This window comes from Mobula birostris, chromosome 30 (assembly GCF_030028105.1).
Source record: "Mobula birostris isolate sMobBir1 chromosome 30, sMobBir1.hap1, whole genome shotgun sequence".
Classification (NCBI taxonomy): Eukaryota; Metazoa; Chordata; class Chondrichthyes; order Myliobatiformes; family Myliobatidae; genus Mobula; species Mobula birostris.
The window spans coordinates 9592954-9605879 of NC_092399.1; the positions used below are offsets into that span (position 1 = coordinate 9592954).

Here is a 12926-nt window from a genome sequence, read left to right on the forward strand (position 1 = left end):
TCAGTGAACTGAGTATTAACACTCAGGAAGTAATACTGCAGCCGTTCAAAAGTTTGGTTAGATTTGAATATTGTTTGCAATTCTGGTCACCACATTGTGAGAAGGATGTGGAAGTTTTGGAGAGGGTGCAACATTGCACTAGGGTGTATTAGCTGGAAGGACAGGCTCAACAAACGTGGACTGTTTTCTCAAAGCATTAGTGGCCGAGGGGGCAATGTGATAGGTATATATAAAATTATGGGACCCCTAGATAAGGTAGGTAGGCAGAGTCTTTTTATCCCCTGGGTTAGAATTCTCAAATACTAGCAGGCATATCTTTGAGACCCGCTGGTTAACGGTAGGGATCGTTGGCACAAAAAAAGGTTGGGGAACCCTGCTTAAAGGTGAGGAGGGATAAAGTTAAAGGCAAGTTAGACGAATTTTTTTTTTTGGTGGTGAGTGTTAGGTTCCTGAATCACTCTAGCAGGGGAGGAGGTAGATGGTAGGTACAATAGGAATATTTAGGCAGATATATAAGGAGGCAAGGGAAGTAACAATTGTGACCACAAAAGTTTCTTCCAGGTGCTCTGGTCCTTTCCCCACAGCCCAAAGATGTACCGGATAATAGGTTAATTGGTCAATATAGCTTAGGCTAGAGTTAAATGGCTGAGTTGCTGGGAAGGGCAGCTCGTTGGAACAGAAAGGCACGTTCTGCACTGAATCTCTAAGTAAAATAATGACGCATAGACCATGCAAGGGCAGATGGGATTAGTCAAATTGTCAGGCCAAAGTATGGGCTGAAGGTTCTGTTTCTGCACTGTTCAGCGCTGTGTTTTGTGTCTAACAACAACTCTAAGAAGAATTTTCACCAATATATTCTCATCTTAATCTTCATGCATTTTCTTAAGTGATGGAACACCAGAATAATCCGGCTGCTTGGCTGCAGAGCACAATCTCCAGTTATTTTTGGAGCCATTGAAGAGACTGACTGACTTGGCTTATTTACTTACTTTTCCCTTCCGGCCCTTCGAGCCATGCCACTCAGCAACCCCCGAATGAACCCCAGTCTAATCATGGGATCATTTACAATGACCAATTCACCTACCAACTTTGGACTGTGGGAGGAAACTGGAGCACCCAGAGGAAACCCATGCATTCCATGGGGAGGACATACAGACACCTTACACATCACGTTAGAATTGAACTCTGAACTTCAGTGCCCCGAGCTGTGATAGCATTGTGCTAACCGCTAAATTACCGTGGTAGCAGTACCATTTACCATACAATGAATGTGTCAACAATTCCCCGAATATATCAAGTGGTAGTAAATGAAGGCAACTGGACTTGCTGTGTTGTCTAGAAGACGTCTCGCCGCTCATCTGAGCGGCTTCTTCAGTTCTGATCCACGGTGGGTAGTTTTCCGGTTTATAAACTCTGTGAGTTGTGAGGTATAGCGATCACATGAGGGTTAAAGCGGTAATGAGAGCGTTATTAGTCTTATCTTTGCATGAGTTGAGGTGTAAATTGTTGTGGAGACCCCGGGGCAGAGATGTTAGGACTGCATTGTAAGTAGCCGAATGGTGGTGTCGTACCCCATCCCCTCTGTTCCAGGGATGGGTTTTCCAGTTTGACATAGATGGCTTCTTTAACCCTTCTTTCAAAACACTTGTCCTCCCTGTCCAAAATGTGCACATTGTTATCATCAAAGGAGTGTCCCTTGTCCTTTAGGTGTAGATATTGTCACGTACCCCATGACGGGGATAAAGAACCAGCAGAAATAGAAACCACTTTGGAGTCTCGTATTGCTAACAACTAATAATATTTATTAGTAACTATGCAATACAGTAATATTAAAGTAAATAATTCACACAGGTTAGCAATGAATATATATATATATGTACGCAAATCAGTAAGTGTGGAAATATATGTATGAAAACCAAGCTTCTTTAAGTCTAAGGGTAAAAAGATACAGTCTTAGGATGTTGAGTAAAGTTCAGTTCAGTTCATGGTATGTAGTTGAATAGCAGTGGGGGGAGGGGGGAGAGGGGAGAGAGAGGGGGAGGGAGGGGGGAGAGAGAGGGGGGAGGGAGGGGGGGAGGGAGGGGGGGAGAGAGGGGGGAGGGAGGGGGGAGGGAGGGGGGAGGGAGGGGGGAGGGAGGGGGGAGGGAGGGGGAGGGGGGAGGGGGAGTTGAGTCTTCAGGTGAGCTGATGCCATCGATCTTCTCGTCGTCCTCCGAAATCCTTTACAAGTCACCGACTGTGACTTTTACCGGGGGACCGGTTTTCCTGTGGTGGAGCTATCACCTCGGCAAGGGTGGACAGATAGACAACTCCCCACCAGTCAACCCCTTCTCCTTGACTGGAACAGCAATTTGGAATCGATCCGCCTAATTGATCCCCCAAAACCCACTTTCTCTGCGGGCACAACAATGCTCACTCAGTGTCCAAACGTGTCTGAGGTCTATCATCTGACCTCCTATTTATCCCACCAGGTTGAACATCACCTGTCATTCAGAGTCCCTCCTTCCTTTGTCTGTAAAGGAATGCGAGCAGGCAACAAGTGCTTGGAAGTAACATCAATAATGTCCTGTTAGTCACCATAGCAAGCTTTGAGCTGCTCAGTTTTTATCTCCAAAGTAAAACTCCAAAGTTAACTCCCATGTCAGTCCAACTGTCAATCTTCGTCTCTCTCTCTCCTTTCCAAACAAACCATCAAAGATGAATGTCTCTCTCTGTCTCTCTTCAAACAGTTAATAGGGGCACTCCTGGATCCCCTCACAATATACAGCCGAGTCTTGACCTGAGGTGTTAGCCCCCGAGTTGGGCCATCCACTTGTGAAGTAGTTTTGTCTCGCTGCTATACAGATCTGTGCAGTTCTCATTGCATTGGACAGCATGTACAATATTGCCCTGTTCATGTTTGGGTGTAGGATCCTTGGGGCGGATGAGTTTCTGTCCGAGTGTTTTTGTAGGTTTGAAAACACGGGGATTTGGTGTTTGTTGAAAATTCTTCTGAGTTTCTGTGAAATTCCAGCTACATATGGGATGACTATGTTCTTCCGCCTGCCTTGCTCCTCACCTCTGTCTGCCGGACTGATGTCCCTGCTGGTTTTTGTTGAAGGCCCAGTCAGGGTGGCCACAACCATGGACCAGAGCTGAAGAAGCCTCTTGGATGAGTAGCCAAATTTCTTCTACACAACACAGAAATTCCAGTTGCCTTGATTTGCTACTGCTTGATATACAATGACCTGTATGACTGAGAACCCTCATAGACATGTTGCTCGTTCACTTTTTCTGGAGGAGTGATAGATGTGCTAACATAAAAGGACCCACAACTTTTAAAATGTTATCCATAATTTTTCCATTAAGTTGGAGCCAGGATAAAACAGAGAGTTTGCATCACCAGTAACAGAGCTGGAAGAGGTGCCACGACTTCCATGACTCAATTTCATCCTGTCCTCTGGTGCCACTTATATGGAATCTACACTGCTCCCAACGTGGCTGGGTGCTTCTACTTCCCCCCATGTGTAAAAACCTGTGGGTTGTGGAGTCTGATGTGGTTCATTTCAGTAGGTCAAATTTGAATTTGAAGACAGAATATAACATTAATGCTAAGACACTTGGCAGTGTGGAGGATCAGTGAGGTCTTGGCGTCTGCGTCCATAGGACCCTCAAAGCTGCTGTGCAGGTTGACAGTGTTGTTAAGAAGGCGTGTGGTGCATTGGCATTCATCAACGACAGGTTTGAGTTCAAGAGCCGTGAGGTAATGTTACAGCTATATAGACCTTAGTTAGACCCCACTTGGAGTACTATGTTCAGTTCTGGTCACCTCATTACAGGAAGGACGGGGATACTATAGAGAGAGCGCAGAGGAGATTTACAAGGATGTTGGCTGGATTGGAAAGAATGCCTTATGAGAATAGGTTGAGTGAACTCAGCCTTTTCTCCTTGGAGCGACAGAGGATGAGAGATGAACTGATTGAGGTGTATAAGATGATGAAAGGCATTGATCACGTGGATAGACAGAGGTTTTTTTCCCACGGCTGAAACGGCTAACATGACGGGGCATAGCTTTACGATGCTTGGAAGCAGGTACAAGGGGGATGTCAGAGGTAAATTTTTCATACAGAGAATGGTGGGTGCGTGGAATGCAATGCCATCAACGGTGGTAGAGGCGGATACAATAGGGTCTTTTAAGAGATTCTTTAGATAGGTACATGGAGCTTAGAAAATTGGGCTATGTGGTAGGGAAATTCTAGGCAGTTTCTAGAGTAGGTTACATGGTCCGCACAACATCGTGGACCGAAGGGCCTGTAATTTGCTGTCGATTTCTACGTTTTGTGTTGCTAGGTTACTGGCTGCTGCGTATGGGCCACAGTGTGCTATCAGGGGTAAAATCTGGGAGAGAAACCATGGGAATGCAAGTAGGTTAAGTTGTAAGGAAAATACAGGTAGCGTAGTGGTTAGCATGACGCTTTACAGTAACGGTAACCCGGGTCAAATTCCCACCGCTGTCTGAAAGGAGTTTGTACGTTCTCCCCGCGGGATTTTCACACACAGCAGTCTCTAGAGTTTACAGAGAATGGTGAGAAAAACAAAACAAGACTTCCAGTGAGCGGCAGTTCTGTAGGTGAAAAGGCCTTGTTAATGAGAGCGATCAAAGGAGAATGGCTAGACTGGGTCAAAGGAGAATGGCCAGACTGGTTCAACCTGACTGTAACTCAAATAACCACGTGTTACAACAGTGCTCATAAAAAAGTCAAATGTGCTTGTGAAAAGAAACAATCTTTTCCTTGTCCCACCCCACCACCAAGATTGAGAAGATTACTTCACAAAAGTTGACACAATTAAAGCCCAGCTCTTTAAACATCTGCTTCTAACTGTCACTTTTGTGCAGACTGATTGCAGGAGATGATAAACACATAAATTAAGTAATCCCTTCCTTTTTCAAAGACAATACCTAATACTCTTTAAAAAGAAATCTCACATGACCACAAGAGTTCGTCAACCAATTCACTAACTAGTGTGTGGTCAATATTTGTGTCTAAGTGCTGGAACGGAAATGCCCTGTACCTGTAAATGGAGACGTTTTCTATTAGTTCATTACTGGTCCCATCGTGTAGAATTATTCCTCGCGGTGACACAGTCAACACCACTTTCTGAAATTTCTTCCCACTTGCTTTAGCCTATGTGAAACAAAAAGCTTCATTTTAAATACAATTCCTGGTGATGCGATCAGAGAACAGCCCTTTGAACATGTTTCAATAGTTTCAGCATGGCTATTTCTGGCAGAATTCCAGATGTTGGCCCCTTAAACGTTCACACAGCCAGGGATGGCAGTGGAGATCAGCCCTCACTACCTATCAAATACTCCCAATGGTGTGCGCCTCAAAGTTGACAACTGAGTCCAGCTCTTGGCCTTCACGTGTGACTTGGCTACTAATCCCGACAGAACGATATCTACTGACAGGAGAAGGGGCAAAGTTGGGTTACCCGCGCCTTAAAACCAGCCGCTTCGGGCAGGTGGGCCTCATCAGCCGTGGTTGGCAGCTCATCTAGAAGAAGGAAAACTCTGATCTCAAACCTCTCCTGCCTTGCGGGTAAACCCACTCATGGAGAAGGCTTCGGGAGTAAACCCTGAGGGAAATATCTGGAGCTGGAGTCCCTAAAACAGTCCTACATTGAGTTCAATGCTGACTGGTAACTCCTGCTGCTGGTGCCGAGCTACTTCAGTATCTGCCATTCCTTTGGTTTCATCAGATGCGTGGAGAAGGGGAGCTTACTGCATGGGCAACAGCTTGCTCTCCATATTGTACTGCTCTGGCTTTGTGTAGCTAGACACCGGGAGTGCATCTTCTATGGTCAGTCCGGACCAATGTGGGCCTCAGGACGGGCAAAGTAGGATATAACGGGGAGGAAAAAGGAACAAGGGAGAAATTCCATTATTTCTAGCCTTAATCAAGTTGTCAATGACCGTAAGCAAAAGGTGAACTAGAATTCTGTTGGAGAAACTGTTAACATTCCCATGTCATCAAAGTCTAAGTCAAGTTTATTATCACAACAGAAACATATTAAAGATAAGTTTTACAAGTTTATGAGTGAGTGAGAGAGAAACTGTATCGGTCCCTGCCATGCCTTTGGGTTCATCAGCTACGTGGAGAGAGGGAGCCTGCTGAGTGGTCATCAGCTTGCTCTCCATAACGTACTGCTCTGGCTAGCGTACTGGCTTAGGTGTCATGTAGACAGGTAGGAAGCAATATCCAGGGTCAACCCTGACCAACGGAGGGCCAGTCATTCCAGATTGAGTTGACAGCAGGATATGTTCCTCTGAAACTATGGAATATTATTTAGAAGGTTTAGTGTGCTGATTCCAAGTAATAGCAGGTTAATTTTGATATTCATAAATTCAAGTTTTCGATTAGTTAAGCACAAGGAAGCAGAGATAGTTTGTCACAAGAAGAGCACATAATCCACAACCACACACCACATCTGTCAGCTGGGTCACAAGAGATTAAAAAAAGAGAACTCATGAATTGTCCAGGATCAGAATTAGGATCCACAAATTTAAACAAAAAGTCTGCATTTTAAGTTAACTCATTGATTTTAGCAGTGGAGTACCCATCACTATAGACATTGCTTCGCAGCAGTTTGGCCTGCTATATGTTGAACTGAGATCCAGGCTTTTGGGCCTACTCCAGTTGCCCCGGCGATTCAGGGCTATGGACTCAATTTCGTTCAGAATGCGATTGCTTGCTTCTGTTGGTCGCATGGTTTGTGTTTTTGCTCTTTCTCTACGCATTGGGTGTTGGTCTTTCATTTTTTAAAATTGGATTCTTTCGGGTTTCTTGCTTTGTGGCTCAAGCTTGTATAATTTATACATATTTTGATAATCAATGCACTCTGAACTACAAGCATCAGGTAAAAATTGCTGTTAGTGTCAAATATTTAGACCTGGAAAAACATTAAACAAATTGGTTCATTTCAAAAGAATGGATTCAAAGAAGATCGAAATAAGACAGATATTCAGCTACAGGTAATGGAACAAAAACCACGGTAGAGTAGTGGTTAGCGTGATGCTATTACAGCTCGGGGCGTTCCGGAATTCAGAGCCCATTTCCAGCACTGTTCTGTAATGAGTGTCAATCGGGGTTGTGGGTAGGGTTGCCAACTTTCTCATTCCCAAGTAAGGGACAAAAGTAGCAGTCAAATACAGGACACTTGTGTTTACCCTGAGAAAGACTACCATGACTATGAAGCCTTGCGTGGGCACCTGTGTGCGCATGCGTGTACGTGCCGATTTTTTTCCTACAAATCGGTTTTGGCGATTCTGTTCAGTGAAACTACACTGTACATATATTATTTCTACTTTATATAGGCTGTGTGTTTATCATATCATTCCTGTTAGTGTTATTTCAGGTTTTATGTGTTACTTGGTATGATTCGGTAGATTATTTTTTGGGTCTGGGAACACTCAAAAAATTTTCCCATATAAATTAATGGTAATTGCTTCTTCGCTTTACACCATTTCAGCACAAAAGGTTTCATAGGAACGCTCTACCTTAGCGGGGGAAATACGGGACAAGGGCAGTCCCGTATGGGACAAACCAATTTAGCCTAATATACGGGATGTCCCAGCTAATAGGGGACAGCTGGCAACCCTAGTTGTGGGGCTGCTGAGACTGTGTGGCTCAAAGAGCCTACTCTGCACTGTATCACCAAATAAATTGTGCTTGATAAATAAATATATAAAACCGTAAAGTGCTATTTAAAACAAAACGTAAGAAAATGCTGGAAATACTCAATGGGTCAGCCTGCATCTGTGGGAAACAAAACAGGGCTAATACTTCTGGTCAGAATAGACACATAAACTTGCAATACTTTATGCAGAACTCCTGAATATAACTCTGTCCTAATAGTTTTAAACCATTCTTTTCATCCTTACATTTATTCATTGAAAGAATTAATTCCATATTTATAATGGAAATGGAAAACATCAACACTTTTTCAAAAGTCACCCTGATCAATGACATTTCTAAGTTCAAAGTTCAATATTACTGTGTTTACTTATTTAGAGATACAGTGTGGAATAGGCCCTTCCGGCCCTTTGAGTCACACAGCCCCACAATCCCAATTAACCCTAACCAAATCATGGGGCAATTTACAATGACCAATTAACCTATCCAATATGTCTTTGGACTGTGGGCGCAAACCGGAGGACCCAGAGGAAACACACACATTCCATGGGGAAGGCATACAGAGATTCCCCACAGAGGATGCTGGAATTGAACTCGGAACTCCGACATCCTCAGCTGTAATATTGTTGCGCTAACTGCTACACTGCCAGAGGACAGGATTGAAGTACGTATACCATATACAACCCTGAGCTTCATCTTTCTGCAGGCAGCCACAAAAGCAAAGAAACACAATAGAACCCACGAAAATCCCGACATGACAAAGATCGACAGACATCCCACGTGCAAAAGGGGACGTATTGTGCAAATAGTTAAAAACAAAATGAAACAAAGGAAATTGAGAACATGAGCTGCAGAGTTCGCAGAAGTGACCCCACAGGCCACAGAGTCAGTTCAGCGCTGGAGTGTGTGAAGCCGGTCCAGGAGCCCGACAGCTGCAGGGGAACAACTGCCCCCAAACCTGGCGGTGTGGGACCCAAGACTCCCGCACCTCCAGCCCTTCATGAAAGTCGAGGAGTCGCAGCAAAGTACAGCACAGAAACAGGCCCTTTGGCCCATCTAGACTGTGCCAAACCATTTCAACTACCTGCGCTGGGACCGTAGCCCTCCATATTCCTACCATCCGTGTACCTATCCAAACTTCTCTTCAACGTTGAGGTCGAGCTCGCATGCACCACTTGCACCGGCAGCTTGTTCCACACTCCTCAGAGTGAAGAAGTTTCCCCTCATGTTCCCCTTAAACTTTTCACTTTTCACCCCTGACCTCCAGTTGTTGTCCCACCTAACCTCAGTGGAAAAAAAGCCTGCTTGCGTTTATCCTTTATACCCCAAAACAAAATGATGAGCTCTATCAAATCTCCTCCTTTCATTCAGTGAAATTTAAGAGACTGATAGACAGGTATATGGAGGAATTTAAGGTGGAGGGGTTATATGGGAGGTAGAGTTTAAGGGTTGGCACAACATTGTGGGCCGCAGGGCCTGTACTGTGCTGTACTATTCTATGTTCTATTGTGTATTTAATCAGTGTGCATCAATACATTATTACTAACATGAACATCTTCATGAGCTTGTTTAATAATGGGTAAATGCTATCTTTATTTGTCTTCCTGCTCTATGTTGTTGGAGTCCATAATCTCCAGCTTCAATCAGACTACATTCTTCACAGACTGTGGTTCCTGTTCTTTGGCCCGCGCTTCGGGATCTCCAGGAGGGGTTTGGAAGACATCCTTTAAGATGCTGCTTCGTGCAGCCCTGTGTTACGCGAGATCAAATCATCGACAGAGCAGGTGCGGCTGTGGGGGGCCTCTGCGCGCGAGTAATTGCTCTCTCTCTCCCTCTCGATGGTGAGAGAGAGCTTTCTGCTGATACTCAAGTCAGGGGAACTTGAAATAAGCGACACTGCAGATTGTAACATTGGAACAGCGAGCTGTTGGCCTCCTGTCTCACTGTGGCAGGAATGATAACTCTGTCTCCCTCACTAGTGACAGGGAGGGCCTGTTGAGATGTTGAGGTGGGATGAACAGTAGTTTTTGACAGGACTATTGATCATGGTCTTTGGCAGCTTGCTATTGCTTTGTAGGCAGTGGGAATCAGATGCTTTCTGCTGGAACAAGTAGGGGAGGGTTCATCCTTTGCTGCTGCTTGTGCATGGGAAGGGAGACTGGGGCACTGCAGTTCTAATGTTTTTCTGTCATTCATTCTTTGGGTTTTTTTTCCTCTCTGTTTCATGGATGCCTGTGAAGAGTAAGGATTTCAGGTTGTATACCGTATACATTCTCTGATATTTGTGGATGCCTGTGAAGAATAAGAATTTCAGGTTGTATACTGTCTACATTCTCTGATATTCATGGATGTCTGTGAAGAGTAAGAATTTCAGGTTGTGTACTGTATACATTCTCTGATATTCGTGGATGTCTGTGAAGAGTAAGAATTTCAGGTTGTGTACTGTATACATTCTCTGATATTAAACTAAACCATTGATTTAGTTCTGCTTTTCTTTTGTACTACCTACAGTACCTCTGTGCGGGATGGTATATCAGGATGACATACCCATGAAAGTTTTCCACTGTAACTTGGTACATATGACAATAATAAACCAATTATTAATTTTGGTGCAAACAACAGGAATTCTGCAGATGCTGGAAATTCAAGAGATCCTACAGATGCTGCCTGGCCTGCTGCGTTCACCAGCAACTTTGACGTGTGTTGGTTGTATTAATTTTGGTGTTTGATCCCGTGCTTAGTTAGGAGGTTTAATATGCCAGTTCCTGGTAGTGACAGAAGGTAATTTTGATATTCATAAAAGTTTTCAATCAAGCACAAATGCAGAAGTGGACTCTGCAAAAGTGACATAGCCCACAATGATGCATCATTTATTCCATGCTGGTACAAGTTTGGACATCTAAACCCAGGAAAACTCAATGCTTTCATGTCCCCATAATCAAGCATTCAAAATGTACAATGTAGACAACACTTAGGCCAAATCAGGCATTACCATAGCAACTATCCTTCGGACAGCGGCAGAAGACATATCCTCCCCCTTTGGTTCTTCAACTAGGGTCATGCCCAGATACTTCAGATTAAATATCATTCCTTCCTGGAGTGTTTCCCTTGTATCTGTCCAGTTTTCTGGCAGCTCTTGAAGAAAAAAAAAAGGAAAGTAGATTAAGACATGCAAGTTCAAAGCTGCCGTTAGCAAGCAAGTTCAGATTCTGTTGCACCTTTTTATTTAAATCAGTAGCTACAAGATTTAACAGAACATTGGAGTAGATTTTCCACTTGTTCTTGCTGGAGGATTTCTCCAGTTACCTGAATTCTGTGATCCGACAGGAAAAGATTCCACAATTCTACCTTTTGCACTCATTCGGAAAAAACACTAAATTAGAAATGAGTTCCATCACCAAATCAAATTTGGGTGGCACTACACTTTACAGTACCAGTGACATGGGTTCACTTCCCACCGCTGCCTGTAAGGAGTCAGTACATTTCCCCCCTCACCACGCGGGTTTCCCCTGGGTGCTCCGGTTTCTCCCCACCACAGTCCGAAGACATACTGGTTGGTTGGTTAATTGGTCATTGCATTAGGTTAATGGTTAAATCCGGGGTTACTGGGCAGTACAGCTCGAAGGGCCTATTCTGCGCTGTATCTTAATAACTACATGAAGTTAATTATCATTCAGCAGTTTTATGAACTAAGTCATTTGCAAAGCATTGTAGATGCTTTTAAACCAAAAGCTCTATTTTCTAGGTGCAAAGGTATCAATTCAGAAGAGTGAGGGGTGACCTCATTGAATCTTATCGAATGTTGAAAGGCCTCAATAGAGCGGATGTGGACAGCATGTTTCCTATAGTGGGGGAGTCTAAGACCAGATAACTTTCTTTAGCCAGAGAATAGAGAATCTGTGGAAATGCACTATGGAACAAGTAACATTTTGTTAATCAATGATAATCTTTTTGCATTTGCACAGTTTGTTGTCTGTTGCCCAAGTTGCCGCGGTCTTTCACTGATCCTATTATGGCTTTATTGAGTATGACCAGACGAAAATGAGTCTCAGGGTCATATATGGTGACATATATGTACTTTGACGATAAACTTACTTTGATCTCTTTGAACTTTTGAAAAGAAGTTTGAAAGAAGTTGCAGAAAATACACCTCAAAACGAGTGAAGTTTACACTCGACTTTCCAGAAGCAGTCAAGGTACACGTCCAGGCATGTACATTAAAACCTCAAAGCATGCAATTTCCTGAAGCTAACGTTCAGCCATTTCCACTGCACAACACATTTCTTAAGATAATTAACATGAGAGATACTTCAAAGCACTTTCTCTAGCTTGCTCCTAATGATCAAATCATTTATGTACAAATAATATTATCAGGAAGAGATGGTCTAATAAAATTGACATTGTTAAAACAGACATACTATTAGTTAAAACTTAAATATGCATTCTTTATCCCTTTACTTTCCGCTTTCCAATTAAGACCACATGATTATTGGCACACTTTATCACACCTGTAGTCAGATCGAGGAATTCAAATAACAGACACAAAAGCTCATTCAAGATCAAAACACCTCTCTGCATTGTAAATACCACTTATACTGGGGAATGTTTCTGTTGATGAAAATTAAAAGCAATTCCGAAGTTGAAAAAAAGATTGTAGAACAGAATTAGGCCATTCGGCCCATTGAGTCTACTCCATCATTCAATCATGGCTGATTTATTATTGCTCTCCTGTTACCCTATTCTCCTGCCTTCACCCCATAACCTGTGCCCCCCTTACTAATGAAGAACTTATCAACCTCTGCTTTAAATATACCCAATGACTTGGCCTCCACAGATGTCTGTGGCAATGAATAACACAGATTCACCACTAAAGAAATTCCTCCTCATCTCTGACACCCTTCTATTCTGAGGCTATTGCTTCCGGTCCGAGGCTCGCCCAAAATAAAAACAAAACAATGCTGGAAAAAAAAGAAGCAAACATTTCAGGTCCAGGACTATTTGTTATATTATCTGTTGAACAGCCTTCTCTGGTTGGACCACACACACAGGGCAAGGATCTTTTGCACTTTAAGTGACTAATGGAAACTACTAAATTGGTGAGATTCCTGTACACCACCTCCACTTCCACTTAGAGAAGCCCTCATCTTGCATTCAGATGCAAGGTTAAAACTTTGGAAATTTTTAACCTTCCATCCAACCCATCATTCTGCGCAACTTCCGCCACCTCCAAAGGGATCCTGTCAGCAAAGAGAT

The 12926-nt window shown here is 43.5% G+C and overlaps 1 protein-coding gene across 1 annotated transcript in view; it reads right to left on the bottom strand.

Annotated features, from left to right (window-relative positions):
• Positions 1-12926, bottom strand: part of ldlrap1b (low density lipoprotein receptor adaptor protein 1b) — a 78942-nt gene that overhangs the window by 20545 nt on the left and 45471 nt on the right. The window contains exons 2-3 of the mRNA XM_072247085.1: positions 10666-10808; positions 5053-5165 (exon numbers count right to left, since the gene is read on the bottom strand). Of these exons, the coding sequence (XP_072103186.1) occupies positions 5053-5165; positions 10666-10808 (256 nt within the window). The remainder of the gene's footprint in view (positions 1-5052; positions 5166-10665; positions 10809-12926) is intronic.